The sequence below is a fragment of the Neopsephotus bourkii genome, unplaced genomic scaffold (assembly GCF_033783945.1).
Source record: "Neopsephotus bourkii isolate Nb327-2 ecotype Australia unplaced genomic scaffold, CSIRO-AGI_Nbou_v1 NB_977, whole genome shotgun sequence".
In the NCBI taxonomy this organism is placed as follows: Eukaryota; Metazoa; Chordata; class Aves; order Psittaciformes; family Psittacidae; genus Neopsephotus; species Neopsephotus bourkii.
The window spans coordinates 50515-68361 of NW_026901471.1; the positions used below are offsets into that span (position 1 = coordinate 50515).

General features: G+C 37.2%; 1 protein-coding gene across 1 annotated transcript in view; it reads right to left on the reverse strand.

The window, feature by feature from the left end:
* Window positions 1–516: 516 nt before the first annotated feature.
* The window catches only part of TACR3 (tachykinin receptor 3), a 32780-nt gene continuing 15449 nt past the window's right edge, over window positions 517–17847 (reverse strand). The window contains exons 2-5 of the mRNA XM_061359421.1: window positions 17117–17305; window positions 15223–15373; window positions 4159–4355; window positions 517–1284 (exon numbers count right to left, since the gene is read on the reverse strand). Of these exons, the coding sequence (XP_061215405.1) occupies window positions 969–1284; window positions 4159–4355; window positions 15223–15373; window positions 17117–17305 (853 nt within the window). The 3' untranslated portion in view covers window positions 517–968. The remainder of the gene's footprint in view (window positions 1285–4158; window positions 4356–15222; window positions 15374–17116; window positions 17306–17847) is intronic.

Consider the following 17847-nt stretch of genomic DNA (forward strand, 5'->3'; position numbering starts at 1 on the left):
TAACATATTTTCAGATGCAGGCAGAAGATACATTTACATGGAAAATTTTGGAAAACAGCCCATGTTTCCCATGTTTTTTTTACTGGTAGAGGCGTTTCGTAGTGAAGTATGTTACTGTATCTTCCGCAGAGAAGAGCTTATTGTCACAGTGGTATTTTTCTTGTATGTGAATCTCCAATTTAAAATCTTTTGACCTTTCTAAAGTCAATCACAAAGGTCCTGTTAGGGTCATTAGAGAAAGTTCTTAGTACTTAAACAGCTTATCACTAAGATACAAGACATTCATCTAAGCAATGAATCCTCCTGGAAGCTCACCTTCCACTGGAATCTAACGTTCACTAATACAGAAACTTGGGTAGAATTTAACTTAGTCCCTTGGAGATTTTCTCCTTTAAAATAAAATATTTTTCATCTATATTTGAAAAATTTTCCTGTCGCAGACAGAGCTGAACTTTGTTCACATTAATGCCCTTTGTCTATTTGCCTGGGAATAGGGTGTAATTATAAAACAAACAACAAAAAAGAATAAACTGGGGCTCATTATGTCTTCATTATAAAGAAATATTTTATCACATCTCATGTAATTTTGTGTGGGGTTAATAAACTCATAGTAGAAACCACCATGCATTTCGACTTCAATAAGGAGTCTGTTACATTGCAGTAAGCAAAACATAAATGCCACAGGTCAGATACAACTGAAACAATGTATTATATGCCATTGGCTTGTTTCAGATAATTGCTACCAACATTGCTGTGTATAAGCGTGTGCTTTCAAACTGGAGCATACACATGTCTTCAAGTTCCTCCTTCTGTCCAAGCAGAAAAGTGATGCTTAAAAATCTCACTGTATTTATAGCTAGGTTTCATCAGTAGAGTTAGGTTTGCTTTCCTGTGGCATGAATATCTAGTCCCAGAGTAGGAAAGCATTGTCCAGTGCTGCCCTTCTAGCAGCTGTCACCATGAAATGCTCAGGAATAATCATCTACTGATGTGTGCAGTGAACCGATGAGACTTGAGGCTGTGGAGACAGTCTTGGAATTCTTCCGTGAACAGCCATTGAAACTCATGTCCTTTGGAGCTGCTCTTTTCTTACGGCTGGCATGGGTGTTGTCTCCGTCACTAGCGTCGAACACCACTGTCATGCTGGACTCCATTCTGGACACAGCATATAGGCTACTTTGCTGAGTGGGATGAAATCTGGCTGCTTTGAGCTCTAGCTCATCATAGCTGGACATCTCAATGAAGGGGCACCAACGGAAAGCTTGTTTGAAGCCAGCTCGGAACCTGGGAGGAAAGATGTTTGGTGAAAGCCTGTGTTGTGAGCCAGCCACAGGCCTTCATCTGAAAATGTATATTGTGCTGACAGGACACTGACTTGGATAATTATCTTGTGCTTAATTCTCTTAGTGGTGAACTTAGTGGGGGTTTCCTTGACTAAAGTCTGAGTAAGGTAAAAAAAGTTACTGGTAACAGCTCATTTCTGGTTTGGATTTCAATATACTTTCCCTGCATTTTAACGTTGGTATTTTCCTTGTACTCAATTTCCCTTCCTTTACCTGTGCCTAAATAAGCAAACACCAGCTTTCACAGCACTGTCTTCACAGAAATTGTTTTGATTTGAGCTGTGAGGAAATCTGTACCTATATTTTCATCTTCTTTCAGCAAGAAAATTTATAACATTCTTTTCTGTAAAATACCATCCCAGCTTCCAGATTCCAATATCCCTTCTGTGTTTCCCTTTCTAACAGAGGTGCTTACTAATTGGTCATATCACATATTTAGAAAATTATTTGTAATAACCAAAGAAGATCCTAGAAGGTTGAAAACTGTACATGAACAGTGTATAAATGGGAATTTAGAGGCTTTAGCATATTAATGCTTGCAATATTCAGAAGTGTATAATGTTATTTCAATTTAGAGGAACAGATTTACTATAAGGACTACTGCTAATTTTTGTGTGTATGCATTTCCAGAATAGAAGTTAAATGTTAGATAAACAATTTGCTGTATATTTATATGTAACCTTCAAAAGAGCACCTTTTCACCTAGACCTAAAACTTATCAGACTTTCTCACTTTGTCTTGCTTCTCTCGTTTCTCTTTCAGTGATCAGCTGTGTTGTTTATTGGGCCTATAAGCTTTTTGGAGCAATGGTAAAGCTACCACAGTGATGACTACAGATAAAAAATTTAGATTGTTTTCAGTGAAAGTTGAATGGTCTCACAGAAATAACTTTCTTCCTCTTCATTTTTCTCAGGTTTGTCACAGAGCTGTCACATGGTGACAAGCGAGCAGGTAACTTGCTATTTAGGGTTTCTCTGTTCAGGTGGAATTACAAAATTTGAAAAAAACACTGAAAGAATCTCTGATGGAAATGGGTTTAGTGAAGGAGACGGTAAAACCTAAATATCTTTGGACTGTATTATTTTTTGTCTCACCTTCTCTTTCTTATTCAGGGCATGTTTTTTCTTCATCTTGAAATAATGCACTCTTTACCTAGATACATAAGCCTGGAAGACACATAACCCCAGTTAGCCTGGAAGATGAGGCTGGGGAATAGGTGTTGTAACTCTGTCTCATATTAGATCCAGTAGAGGTAACAATACTGCATGAATTGATCTGACTCCCAACAACAGGCTGTATTTTCCTGCTGCATGAATAGGAGGCAGACATTCTGGCTTCTTGATTCCAATATTGAGCTCAATTATAAGAAAACTTTGACCAGAATTTCCTCCTTGCATTACGTTCTGTACAAGATGACCTTTAATGTGTCTCAAAATTATGAAATGTTTGTTTATATTCTTTCACCCAGATGTTTAGTTTTGCACTTAAACACTAGTTGTACTAAAGTACGAGTGTCAATACAAGCCATATGAGACACTAACTTTTTCTGAATAACATCTTTTGTGATTCTGCATAGAAAGTTTTTGAAGAAAATGGCAACGTTTTAGAGGTTTTATGGTAGTAACTGATAAAATATGAGGCATGATCTTTCCTCACCTTTCATTTTGCAGACATTGGTCATCCAGAGAATTCTGGTTGAAATTAATAGGAAATTTGCCGTTTGAATTAGGGTATTGTTCTGGAATACTATAACTTTACATCTTCTTTAAACAGTTGTAATCATCAAAAGGGGAAGAAGACTGTGTGAAATTGAGCATTACCTTGACATTTGAAAGACAATGAATGTTAGGTATCATAAGCTATTCTAATCAAGGAGGCAAACTCCAGTGTTTTTCCATCAATAAAAGCTTGGCAGGATTTGGTCACTTCATTTTCAGTTAGACTCCTTTTCACAGGTATTGCATGATCCTTAGTGGGGTTTTATAAATATTCAACAAAATTGGTGTAAAACTTGTCAGCAATTAAACTTGACACTGGTTGTTCATTCAAAAGAGATTTCTAATAATGTTTAAATTACTTATTCGATACTGATTCATACTGACTCCATTATGAGAAGTAATACTGAAAAACAATATGGCTAGGATGACATTTGTTTAGATCCTGGTCCTACAAGCTGAAATAAAAAGCATGAGTTCATTCTGCAATCGAATAGTCTCAAACTGCCAAATATCTCACCAAACTCAACAGCAATGCCTTTGAAATTCAGAGCAAAATGTGTTGCTATCAAACAGTGCTGTATTTCAGTATGAAATAATATTTGTTTTAGTAGCCTGTTACAGACCTCAGAGCTCGGTAGATATCTAATGATGAAGCATTAAAATACAGAGTAAACCACATTTTATATTATACCCTTCCCGTACTGCAAAACAAATTTATGGCTACAATTCGTTAGTGAACATGCAGATTCCACTGTATATCACTAATGGTTGTCTTCTTCATTTTAATGCTTTGCAAACAAAAAAATATTAAACTGCTATAAATTTTAAATTTTGCATATGGAAACAGCAAGGGATGGTTTCTGAATACTTAACTTTGCTCTAAAATTAGACTAACGTAACTACTGGAACTGGACATTTGGTTCTTGGGGTTCATTTCAAGTACAAATCTAAAGGGAATTTTTTTTTTTTTGTGCTTTTTTTTCTTTCCCAGTAACTGAAAATTATTCAAGTGAAATTTTTTTGTTTTTTATCCCATTTAAACCATTTACATTCTCGTTGAAGTTATGCATACCAACTCTTTCATAACCAGCTCTTACCTCTTATTAAGACAGCAGTAGATAATGGGATTGTACATTGTAGAGCTCATGGCGAGCCAAAAGCTGGCCAAATAGATTTGCTGGATGTATTTCCACCGATTTAATTGTTGGTAGATCCCAGTAACTATGAAGTAAATGTGGTACGGCAGCCAGCAGATGGCAAATGTCAGCACAACCACAATCATCATTTTTACCACCTGAAAGAAGGATGTAAATAATATACATTAGATTTTTATTATTTGGACTAGCATTCCAACATCCATTAATGATTTTCTTGCATTTGATTAAAGTTAGTCAAAGCAAAGAATGAATATGCTTTTACATAATTTCCCTTTTAATCTGACTCTCCTAAATTTTATTTTCTTTCTTTTTTTTTTTTTCCTTGGCTGGAAATCCTCCTTTTCCTAAGAAAAATAACATTAAAATTTCCCTAACTTCATTTGTATTGATTCTTCCAAGAAAATATATTTCCTTACTTGTATTTGGCATCTAAAATACTACTTTTTTCTGTATATGTAATCATGAGATAAGGTTACAGGGGTTTTGGGACACCTCATTTTGGTCTTTATTGACCCTGATATCTTTCACTGTTGTGGTCTGCAAGTATATGGCTTATTCCCATTTATTAGATGTGATTTGAGTAAATACAAGGTTGTAGGAAATGAGCAACTGCAGTATTCTTTTTTATTTCAGAGGATAACAGTTTCCTTGGCTGGTGATCATTATTTGTTGTTTTCTGCAGGCATCGTAGCATCTGTTAGCTACCATAGTTTCCATTAATCACAAATCAAAAGGAGCTGTGTTTTGTGCTTGAAACACAAGAAATTCCAAGTCATGGAAAAATTTCACTCCTATCTTTCCCTCTTCAGCTATGCCAAATACCGGCTCAGCTGCCTTTTTCAACCAATATGTCACACATTTACACAACAGATTTTTTTGTTTGTTTGTTTGTTTTGTGAGTAAAATGAAACCAGACATGATAGATCTGTGCTGGGATGTCTCTCGTTCATTTGTACTGTCAATACTGGAGAGTAATAGGGATTGCTATCAATAGCTGCTTTGTTTTCATTTCTCTGCACAAGGTACTGTTTCCTGCTGCTTGTAGCTTTGCCAGGAAATTAAAAAAAAAAAAAAAAAAAGAAGACATTTGCCATACTTACATATCTTAGATTGATATTTTTATAAAATTTCAAGTAATGTAATTAAATAATTTTACATATTTTACATATAAATTTTATGGTGCCATCCATATTACATCTTCCTGTGGGAAACATAAAGCAACTTTTCGCTTAATATCTGACACCAGTTTACAAGCTTTCATGCTGGCTGGGTCTGTACTGTACAAGAGAATACTTATTATTACCAATACGTATCATCAGCTGAAGATGCAAACGGCTCATCTGTCCACACAAACCCCAACATTATTGATATTTGGTTCTTCTAAAGCACTTTTCATCATTAACTGTAAATCTTGCAGAAGGAAGATTATAAGGGAAGGTAACAAGCCAAGACAGTATCAGTTTCACCTTTGCTGAGTGTACGTCTGTATGTCTATATCTAGACATGTATAGATGTACATAGGACTGTATATAATAGGTTTTTTTTGGTAAAGAACAAGTTGTGACTGTATGTGAATAGACATTTCTGGATTCAAGTCTGTATCTGAAATGATAAAACAAAAATATGTTGGGAAATCACAGTGGATCATTAAATGGCATGTCTTTTCTACTCCTTTGGACATAGCTTCCATAGTCCTTCTGCGGGAATTTACAGCTGTGCCTTGCATACATTGTATGGGTAGAAGACTTAACTCCATAGTTATACCACAATACTTAAGTTTTCTGTCCATTGACTTACAAATGCACTTGTTGCTGTGTTTTTATACCTGCCAGGGATGATAAACATTACTTCAACACCATTCAGGATTTTTGTAATTTCAAAATGCCTGAAAGTCTAATTACTTGCCTTCATATCTAATTAGCAAGTCTTGAAGTACCAGCTGTGTGAAATTATTCCTACAATTATTTATCACTGGAATATCGTAGGTACTAAATGGAAGGATTTTTGTCTTGAAGTTTTCAAAGTGTAATCACACAAATCCATATTTATAGTGCACATTTCATCTGTGCAGTGCTTGAGAACTGAAACAGCAGAGCTTTCCAGCAACAAATGCAGTTTAATCTGGTTGAATACTGTGCCAGTCATGCCCTAGAACTGGTAGATATCGCAGTGAGAGAGCAGGTTGCCGGTTTGGCATACTAAATTTTGTTAGCTATGTTTTCAAAAGAAAGTTGTTTGTCTCTTTCTTACATCCAAATTCTTTTTGTGTTATATTGAAGGTTAGGACAAGCAGTACTTGAAGAGCCTAGTTAAAGGTCTCCTAAAGCTAATAAACCTTCACAGCCTATACAAATAATAGCTTTTTTATTTCAACTGCTGCATTCAAAAATGAAAGCACAAAATGAACTAAGTTTTAGGTTACATTACTACTAAGTATTTCATGTTTCCTTCAGGGAAACAGAAATCCCAAAGTAACTATTTACAGTATGACACAAAGAGAATACTTAACAAATTTTTTTTTGTCAAAATTTCAGGCAATTCAATTCTTATTTTAAATGTTTTAACTTATTTTTTTGAAATTAAGTTTTGAAGTAAAAAATGCCAAATCATCCCCACAAAAATCACATCTTTTTTTGGAAGGTTACTTTTTCATTTAAAACAAAACACTCATCTTTAAAAACATTGAGATCAGCATAAAATTTTCTTATAGCTGTTTGTCTGGAAATCCACGATTAAATATTATGTCATCATCATCCAGAAAGCAGAAATTCCTGAAGCAAATCGTTAAACTAGACAACAAGCAAAAGATGATGTTAGGTGGCCATTAGTTTTTTATTTGATTTGTGAAGTAACAGGTCACTAGAATGACAGACAGTAAAGCCCACTGCTTTCTCAATCATTCCTTTTACAGCTGCTTTTCATAAATAACAAAAATTAACTAAAAATTTGAGCTATAATTTTTCTCTCGGATAAGGGTCTTAGTTTCACTGAAGTGAATGGTAATATAGTTAAGGTTGGAAAGGACCTTGGTAGGGAGACCTCACACTAAACTGTGTCACCTAAGGCTCTGTCCAACATGGCCTTGAACACTGCCAGGGACGGAGCATTCACAGCCTCCCTGAGCAACCTATTCCAGTGCCTCACTGCCCTTACAGTAAAGAACTTCCTCCTTATATCCAATCTAAACTTCCCCTGTTTAAGTTTTAACCCATTGCCCCTTGTTCTGTCACTACAGTCTGTAATGAATAGTCCCTACCAGCATCCCTATAGGCCCCATTCAGATACTGGAAGGCTGCTATGAAGTCTCCATGCAGCCTTCTCTTCTCCAGGCTGAACAGCCCCAACTTTCTCAGCTGATCTTCATATGGGAGGTGCTCCAGTCCCCTGATCATCCTTGTGGCCCTCCTCTGGACTTACTCCAACAGTTCCATGCCCTTTTTCTGTTGAGGACACCAGAACTGTACACAATACTCCAAGTGAGGTCTCACGAGAGCAGAGTACAGGAGCAGGATCACCTCCTTTGCCCTCCTGGTCACGCTTCTTTTGATGCAGCCCAGGATACGGTTGGCTTTCTGGGCTGTGAGAGCACACTGAAGCCAGCTTATGTTCATTTTCTCATCAACCAACACCCCCAAGTCCTTCTCCGCAGGGCTGCTCTGAATCTCTTCTCTGCCCAACCTGTAGCTGTCTCTGGGATTGCTCTGACCCAGGTGTAGGACCTTGCACTTGGCATGGTTAAACTTCATGAGGTTGGCATCAGCCCACCTCACAAGCGTGTCAAGGTCCCTCTGGATGGCATTCCTTCCCTCCAGCGTATCAACCGAACCACACAGCTTGGTGTCATCGGCAAACTTGCTGAGGGCGCACTCCCTGTCAATCCCACTGTCTATGTCAGTGGCAAAGATGTTAAACAAGACCGGTCCCAACACTGATCCCTGGGGGGACACCACTCGTAACTGGTCTCCAGCTGGACACTGAGCCATTGACCACAACTCTTTGTGTGCAGCCGTCCAGACAGTTCTTTATCCACTGAGTGGTCCATCCATCAAATTGATGTCTCTCCAATTTAGAGACAAGGATGTCGTGTGGGACAGTGTCTAATGCTTTATACAAATCCAGGTAGATGACATCAACTGCTCTGCCCCTGTCCATCAGTTCTGTAGCGTTGAATGTGTAAAGCACAAAAAAGTGCTATTTTTTCCACCCAAAAAAAGGTTGTTATGGAAAGTACAATGCACTCACTGATATATTATAAGAAAAAGGTAAGTGTGATGTTGCAAGTCTGTGTGGCATAAAATCATTTGAAACACAGGGCAGTTACAGTTAAATTTGAACTTAACCACAGAAGTAATGAGAATAATGGAAAAGCACTAGTCTGTGTTTGTTTCATCCACTAAGAATGAATATATGTTGGCAGAAACAGAGGAAAAGAAGAATAAGAGGAAGATTATTCCCAATTTCCTCTTTCAGAGACAGGCACACGTACTGTGCTACGCCATACCTTTCAGTTCTTGCAATTCTTGTCTGTACCTCTAATCCTTTTATTAAGTTTCATTTCTGGATTATATCAATAACCATGAACAGAAACTGCCTTCAAGGTCTATAAACACAGAGCACTCTTATTTTACTTGGTATAAATCCTGATGTATGAATGCGAGTAAATAATTAAGCTCAATTAGGGCACAAAAGTGAAAAAGGCCAAGTACAAATTTGCTGCAAAAGCTTTATCGTCTTTTCCAAGTACACTGTGATATTTCACTAAAAAATCTCCATTGACTCTTGCTGCAGAACGGCTTGTTCAGCTGCAGAGTTTAAAAGAGTGCCCCAATAGTTTTTGGTTTTGTTTTTGTTTTGCTTTGTTTTGTTTTGTTTTTAGGGGGGATGGAGTACATAGACCTGTAGCTCCGACAATACAAAGTTCTTTGATTTTATTTCTTTTTAGTATGCTGTTCTGTTTTGTTTTTTGAGATATCACCATTTTTCAAATGCTTTCTCCTCTGCATTGCATAAAATTCATTAATAAGGGTTTGCTTTTGGAGCTTAGGAAATATTTCTAAAGCAAGCAAACCAGAAAATTACCGAATTCAGTAGTGCTTAATGCCTGACTCTGTTCCTGCCATCATTTTACCATGGAGTTTTCAAAAATTTATGATTACAGTGAACATCATCTATCGGTATCCCAGTGGCACCATTTTCCTCTGGTGTTCTGCTCAACCTCCTTCTGTGTATTATGGGCAGTGTGGCCAGAGGAAAGAGGTTTTCCTCTGTTCCGGGACTTTGGTTAAAATGAGTTGTACTGAGTCTCCTGGTCGTGCAACCTTTAGGTGAGTATTGAGGCTAGATTTGGAATATGGTGGAAAATCAAAGTAGTTTTTATTTTCATCAACGTGTTCTGCTGATATTGATGTACTTCTGCCTATGTCTAAGAAAAACTATGTCTATAAAAAAAATTGATTCATGTGCTTTGTAGTCTTGCCCATTCCTTTAAACCCTTCCTGAGTAAGAAGCATTCTTTCACTGTAAGGATGCAATCAGTAAATCCACTTCCCAATCCTGGGGACATACATGGCACTTGTACACTAAGCACCAGAGAGAAGGGAAACATCACTATGTCTTCTGCTTCTCCACAAGGTTTATTTGGAGTAAACAATCTTTTGCAATAAAATTAAGATTCAAAGGTCTCTACTATTATGGAGAAAGGACTGATTTCTGAGATGCCAGGTGCTGCACGTTTTCATATAATTTTGGCAAGCTCAAGGATTTTCTGTGCTATTTTAGCCCAGAGAAAAGATTCTTAATAGCTGAAAGAGATGCACATTTAGAATGATAAAGTTTCAAACAACTTGGAAGTCTTTCAGTCAGGTAAGGTACTTATCAATTCCAGTGCTCAACAAATAATGTTATTCTTCCAACTTATACTTTCTTTTTCTCAGTTACATGAGATAAAGAAACTACTTTTCATTTCAGTTTGCATAATCCCTGGCTACAGACCGAACCCACAACCACTTACTCTGTTATTTAAGGTGTAATGTTGAAAAAGATATTCTGTTCTAGTATGAAGTAGCTTTGAATCAGATTGCTAATGCTAAAATGTGGGATCCCCCCAAATCAAAACAATAGTGACATTTTTCATGAGCAGTCTTTGCTACTGGCTTTTTAAGATGATGCTTTTCTAATGTTGCATGGAACACAGCTCTGACAGTGACAGTTTTGAGACTGTCCTCATTTAATGTATCACAGAGGAGATAAAAGCTGGTACTGAGCTAGCTCTGGGGATTGTTTTACACTGTCATAGGTACGAGCATACTTGGAAAAAATCTGGGATTTACTGAACTAAGGACTAACAAAATGGGGCGTAATTCCCCACATCAAAGGGGAGGGGTACCTTCCTGAGGGGAGCGAACGTGCCTCTGTGTATGATTGAACAGTTCTGGAGCAGGCACCTTGTCGACATGTAAGCAAAGTGCTCCTACATCACCATAGCAGTCATTTTTGTCCATGAAACACAAATGAATCTACAAGGTGGAAATATTCATACGCCATGAATAATCAAGTGGTGGGCAAGGTCTGTGACAATATAAGTCTCTTCCATAGTCTGCTGTTACATGGCTGATCTGGATGAACTGCAAACCAGATGCTTTCCCCCTGTATCTTTGTGCTCCAGGGTTTGGTTCTCTTTGCATACATAGCATGGAAAAGTGCATATGCAGATGTGCAGCCTTGGTAGACCATTACCTGAATAAAGGCCAAAAAATGCTGTGTTTATTACTGTCTGACTTTTAAAATACATGCATAGGTGGTGATTCAGTATAGACTAGGGTGTCAGCTGTGAAGATTTGGCTGTCCCTTGAAGTCTGTAGTACAAAGCTATGTAGAGTAGTTGATTGCAGCTTGTGTTTTTAATAGAATTTAGGATAGTCAAGTTATATTGACTTTCTGTTATATTAAACAGTTTGACTCTTAATGCCATTTTGAAAATGGAATATAGCATATGTAAGTTATTGGAGATTGAAATGCTGGTCCTTGTGATGTTAATAAGATAACGTTAAGAGAAAAATACATGTGAGTAGCTACATGTGAAGTGTTCATGCAGCAGTTCTTAGAGAGACCATTTGCTCAGATCCCGTCCTGTTGCTTACTTCCATAACCTATGAAAGAGGGGAAATATTTTATGTAAGTATTTCAGAAAATTATTTAAAATTGTTTGGATGCCTTTTTGTAATATTTACTTGTAGTTCTGGAAGAGTTCACCTGGACATTTCTGTTTATCTAGTAAAAGCTTTTTTCACACAGTAATTTTGAGTGATTTTTGAATTTACATATGACTGTTCTGACCCTGACTTGGAAAAGTGTGTCCTGCCATCTTACTTGATTCGGCTTCTCACACTGTGTGATATTTCAAATTCATATTCAAAAGTGGCTCTCATGATATCATTATTCCTACAGTCCCATATTGTTTTGAATAGTATTTTCTTTTCAGATGGAAGTCTAAAGTTACCTACTTTTTCATTTTCTCCTCCACTGTGCTGTATATACTAACAAATATTAACTGATTAGATAGATGCATTTGACTGTAAACGGATATGGGATATCTACTTCTGCTGTCAAAAAATATATATATAAAACTTTGAAAATTGCCTTATGTACTTAGGCTGTAAACCTTGACCATCTCCTTAGTGAGTCCTGTAATACTATGAGTCATTAGAATATATACAGGGTTTTTTCTGTTTTTACAAGCAAATTTGAAAAACAATTTTGACATTAGAAAAATGTGGCCTTTAATAAATCATTATCACAGTAAGAAGTTGAAATGACACCTCAAGCTGTGTTAGGAGAAGCAACAAATGCAGACAGAAGCTTATGTATGGAGGAATGAAAATTGCTGAAAAGTGATATATTATCATAAAGTTAATAGAGGTAAAGGGAACTGTAAAGAAAAGAAATAGAAGTTGAAAGAGTATTTTTTGTTCTTCTGTATTCTTCACTTTGGGACAAGGCAATGGCATGTGCACACTGTTTCCGAACACGTGCACATGTTTCAGAAAACAGTTGTATCAGAGCTGCATCTCTTGACAAAGACAACAATAACTGATTGATTTTATTTACAGTACATGATTATTCCCTCTTACAGGCTAAGTAAAGTTGGAAGAGGGATTGGAACAGATTAGATATTAAAAAAAGAGAAGGTGGAGACAACATCTGTGAGCAAGTCTAATTATTTGCAGTGACTATAAAGAACACTATGGCCTAGTAAAATCTGGTAGTAAAGTTATAAACCACCTGTGTAAACTTTAGCCACATATGACAGTATTGAAACTATAATTGAAAATTAGAACTGAAGGAGAATAAATGATGTTCAGTTGGATATCAGTGAGTCTCATGCCAGGAGCTTTAAGAAGGGGGAATGCCTGCAAAGTCCCCACATGTAGTGACAGTTCAGAAGCTCAAAAGACTGATGTCAGGCAACTTTAAGTGGGTCAGTTCCCGAGACATTTGATCTTTCACAAAAAATAAAAAGGTATTGATATTAGTCTCTGGCAGTCCTGAATCTCTAAAAATTTCAAGTCTTTGACCCTTAAAGATACTGAGTACGACTTTGTGTTGCCCAACCTGTAGTGTGTATCGTGAAATACTTTGAATCCTTTCCTCTTTGATGTTGGTTTCAGAAGGATTCAGGGTACATATGGAGCCACACATAAGGAGTAATGAGACTGTCTATCAAGCTACTAACAACTTTCTCAAGCTTCAACTCTTCTATTGGCAAATATTGTTTTTCTTTTCTTCCATTCACTGCCTTCTCTAACATTATATACCATTTCAAACAGTCCTAACCAAACATCCTCTGTACTGTATCATTGCATAAAATGAAACATGCAGTCAGCTATTTTATATTTCTCCTTCATTACAGGTGCACAGACTTTCTGTATGTTTTGATATCTGCATGCTAAATAGCAAAAAACCCCGGAGGATTTCTTTGTTTGAATAAAGGAAAAGAAATAGCTCTATTATCAGAGGCAGGCTGGATTATAGCTTTATTTGGATTCCAGTCTATCATCTTTCCAAATACTGGGTATTTCATAAATCCTGCTGGGGAGCACAGCAGTGGAACCAAAGAGCTGTCATGGAGCTCTACCAATAAAGTCACTGATGCCGTTACAATATATCTGCCCATAATTTAATCCTCTTGTTCCATGTGTTGAAGGCATGCATTCCAGTACTCTCATCCTTTAATTAAGGATGCTACTCCTTGTCTCTTGCCAGTTCTTCACTGACTGGAAGGACAGTATTGGTGCTAGCACACTTAATCGATGAGTGAAATCTTTTCCTGCTTATACTCTGTAGAAAACATAATTTTGTGACATTGAAAATACACTTTCAGGTAAGTGACAACAGGCATGTCAAAGACTGTAATGATAATGTTGGACTTCTATGTATTGATTGATTGATTGATCGATCGATTGGCTTCGCGAGTAAAGATTTGGGAAGGGTTTTAACCACACTTACTACAAGCACGATGACTAAGGGCATGTGGGATATGCAAATCTGGTTGGAGAAAAGGGTGCTGAGGTAATCAGGAAGTGTCTATGTATTATGTTAAAGAGAAAATGCTGATCTTTTAAAATGCTTTAACATTTCTGGAAATTAGTCCAATAGTTTCATTTTGGGACAAATATTTAAAGCACGTGAAAAATCTTGCTGATTTTTATCATTTTCTATCTGTTCACATTCTAAATAATCTTTAAGCTGTTACAAAACAATAGTGGTGATAATTCTAGTCCAACTGCATTTTACTTAAGAGAGGCTAGCATTTTGTCCTCTTAAAAAAGCTATGTAAAAGCGAAAATAAATAACACCTTTGGTTTCATCATACTGAAAAGCTGTCTACCATTCTGACAACTGAAACTTGCCATAAAAATTTTGTGCTTGCCTCTTAGGAATCTGAAGTTGTATGAATGAGAAATGATCCTAACCTTTCCCTTCATATATACTCTACCGTAACAACTTTTTCTGTGTAATATGTGGGTAAAAAACACTTTAATGTCGCTGACAGTGTCCTGTAAGAAATTAAAACATCAGTGTCCCCCAGTATTTGCAGAAGATCCCTATTGTCTCAGAACCCAATATGCCTCAATCTGCTATTGCTACAGCATCTTAGCCTATGCCACTGTTGAAACGTATTCACAGTGTCAGGAAGCAAACTGAGCAACTGAAAATGTGTTCATCATTGTGAGTTAGAAGTCCATGTTCACGTTTCATTTTTTCAAATATGAAAGGTTAAATGCATTTTAGTATGAAAAATTGTCAGGAATAAAAACCAGAAGGACTGTCTTATTAAGGAAGAAAGTTATCTTAAGAAAAAGAACATTATAAGAAAGAAACTTTAATGGCACTGTAACATCATGAAAACTGAACTGGAAATAGTCAAATGATCAGTTCATAAGCAGTCCACAATCTTGTTAGATCAGACAAGACTTACAGTGAAAAAGATTGAAAGAAAGTAATTGGTTAAATATGATTTCTATTTCTCACCAAAGGTTATTGATTTAAAACCTAAAATACCTAATATAAGCAGGCCAATCAGCACTCATCTCAAAGCTGAAAATTACAGCAATATTCACTTTCCTTTCAGTAGGATGAGACCCTGGCTGAAGAGGAGCTAAAGGTTCACTAGTCCATTGTTCAAAACTCAGTATTTTAGCTCTTTAAAGACTAAGTATTTGGGCTTAGTTTCCACATATCAGACACAGTATATGCTGCTATATGTGGAATAAAAAGTTAAAATCCAACCTTTACTTAGTGGTGAACAAAGGTTACAAAAAACTCCACCAGGTAATGAACATAGAAGGCAATTTGTCAAACTTAATTTTTTTTATAAAAATAGATTTCTCATTACTCTTATTTCAAGTGACTTGGTGTTTCTGAAGATATACACTGTGATACTTTGCAACACAATTGCAGATGATGTTATCAGGGTTCACTTAGGGAGTTTTAATGGAGCAGTACCTTTCTCTTAGCTTTGAGCTGCTCGTGATATTTGTTGGATGTGTCACCTGGTATTTCTCCTCCCCAGAGCGTAATTCCCACTATGGAATAAGTGATGCCCATGACAAGCAGTGGAAAGCAGTAGACCAGGACAATCACAATAACATGATACCTGCAATAAAAAAAACATAAAGCTGATAAGTGCGTTCAGAGGAGTTATACCAATGGAATGGGCTGCTAGAAGACAGGAGTGCTACTGTAGCACAAGGCATGTTTTATATTGACTGGCTAGTTGCTGGTGTTTTCACCGGCTTTTTGGAAGTCTTGAATTGCACTGCAAACTTGTTTACATTTTAATGCAAGAGCTTTATGGGGTTTCTAGAGCTGATTTTGAATTTGCACTATCATAAATTAAGAAGGACTCTAAAGTTATCATGATTAGTGACTGAAAAATAAGGGTATGTTTGTCCATAACTAGCTGAATTGATTTTTAATTATGCACAGCCAGGTATCCTAAGGACAAGGTGGGTGTTTTGTGTTCTGGACCATAAATGAAAGAGGAAAATAAGTATTTCAGTGGTATACTTATGCAAAGGTTCTGTGTTATCCCGACGTACTTGTGGTGTAACCACAGCTGGTTTAACTACACAAGCCACTAACTTCTGGCCAACTCACTCAGTTTATACACTGGGAATGAAGTGCTGCGTATGGAATATCCCTTTGGCTAGTTTGGGTCAAGTGTCCTGTCTCTGCTTCTTTCCAGCTTCTTGTGCCCCTCCTCACTGGCAGAGCATGAGAGACTGGAAAGTCCTTGATCAGGGTAAGTACTAGTTGGCAACAGCTAAAACATTGGTGTGTTACGAGCATTGTTCTGAGACTAGAGTCGAGAGCACTGCACCAGCTACTAGAAAGAAATTTAGCTCTATCCCAGCAAAAGCCAGGACAGTATTCCATATAGCAGATCTGTTGCACATAGGAAATATCTGCTGCCTATGTGCAACAGTCATCTCTGCTGATAGAAGCACTAGGGAAAAAATGGCAACTACTCTTGCTTCCTGGTTGAATACCATCCTCAGATAAAATCCTAGTGAACAATCAGTGACGAATCCCCAGCCGTCACTGAGTGTGATCTTCCTGCCCTAAAGAGAAATACTTCTGTGTTCTTCCTAAAGTGATACAAATCATATATGTGACTGGGGTGAGCCCTCTCACCTGCCTGAAAGAGGGCAAAAAGTAAAATTTGATTCTGGATGATCACACAGGCTTTCAGCCTTGAACACCGAGTTCATCTTAAATGCCAGTAATGACATCAAAGGGCAGATATTGTTTCTATGGCTAGGTAACCACTTATTCCTAATTCTGCCAGAGGTAAAATAGGATAGATTCAATTTAACTGACTGTTATTCTACACTTTCAGAAACTGGAACCAGTTACAGGTTTTACAGTTTTCTTATTTGGACTGCTATAAGTAATGGTGATAATGTAACAGAATGAAGCGGGAAAATCCAGCCCTCTCACAAAGAGATCCAGAGGAAAAAATCTGATTAGGAGGAGAGGATGGAAATACATTTTTTCCTATCTAGGATGAAAAGGAAGGTTGCTTTGAAATGCCTACTCTATCCCCATTTCTGACTATTTCTGTCTGTGTAGAAGTAGCCATCTTAAGTGAAGCAGCAATGTTAAACATGCAGCATGGGATGAAGAGCACATAGAAGTGGAAGAGAATAAATGTGTTCCACTTACCACTTAAAATATTCTACCTTTCTATGTCCTAAAACTTGTTCTGCATTTCTCAGTGATTAATTCTGTTAGTTATTCTGCATGCAGAGTATCTGCATGATACTCTACAACTTTTGCCAAGTCCATTGCAAGTGTAGACACCACCACGCACAAGTTTAAAAGAACAAAAGCTTACGTAAAGTGCTGTTTTGGACCACCAGGCCACGCTACATAGCAAAGAGTTCTCCCAGGCATCACCTTAGTTATGGAGTATAGGCACTGGGGAAAGGCCAACAGGAAAGCCAAAGTCCATATGCTCCCAATGACCACCTTGGTAGCAGTTGCAGAGAGCCTAGGTTTCAAGGGATCAATAATGGCCATGTATCTGTAAAAGAAAGCAAAAACCTGTGCATAAGAAACCGTCAGAGATCAGGATGTATCTAGAATCAACCAAAGCTTAGGGTTGGGAGAAGGATAAGAGCAGAGATATTTGTCTTCCCGGATTTCTGAATGGCATTGTGCTTTGTGAGTGGTTCAGCCCCTATGAAGGCTGGAAGAAGGTCCATTGAATATTATTTTAAAGCTGTGGGGCACCTGGTTAACCAAATGTATACCAGTAGAGCAACTATCAAAGAGTTAATCATGTTATTACACAACCTGACTGAAAAAGCAACAATACAGCTGGACCCTCTGTTACTCTGCTGCATAATACAGGGTTTATCTCTAATTAAAAAATTTACAGTCAAGCTGTGAGGATTATTAGTGATCTGTTGAAAACCTACAGGAACTTGGTAAGTCCACATGAATCCATTTCAATAAACACAGACTGATTTTGGAACATCTGCCAAAGAGACCCAGACTGCAATTAATTCATACAGAAATGGAGAGAGGAGCCATATGCGCATTTCCTTGGGTAATGTAGAAATG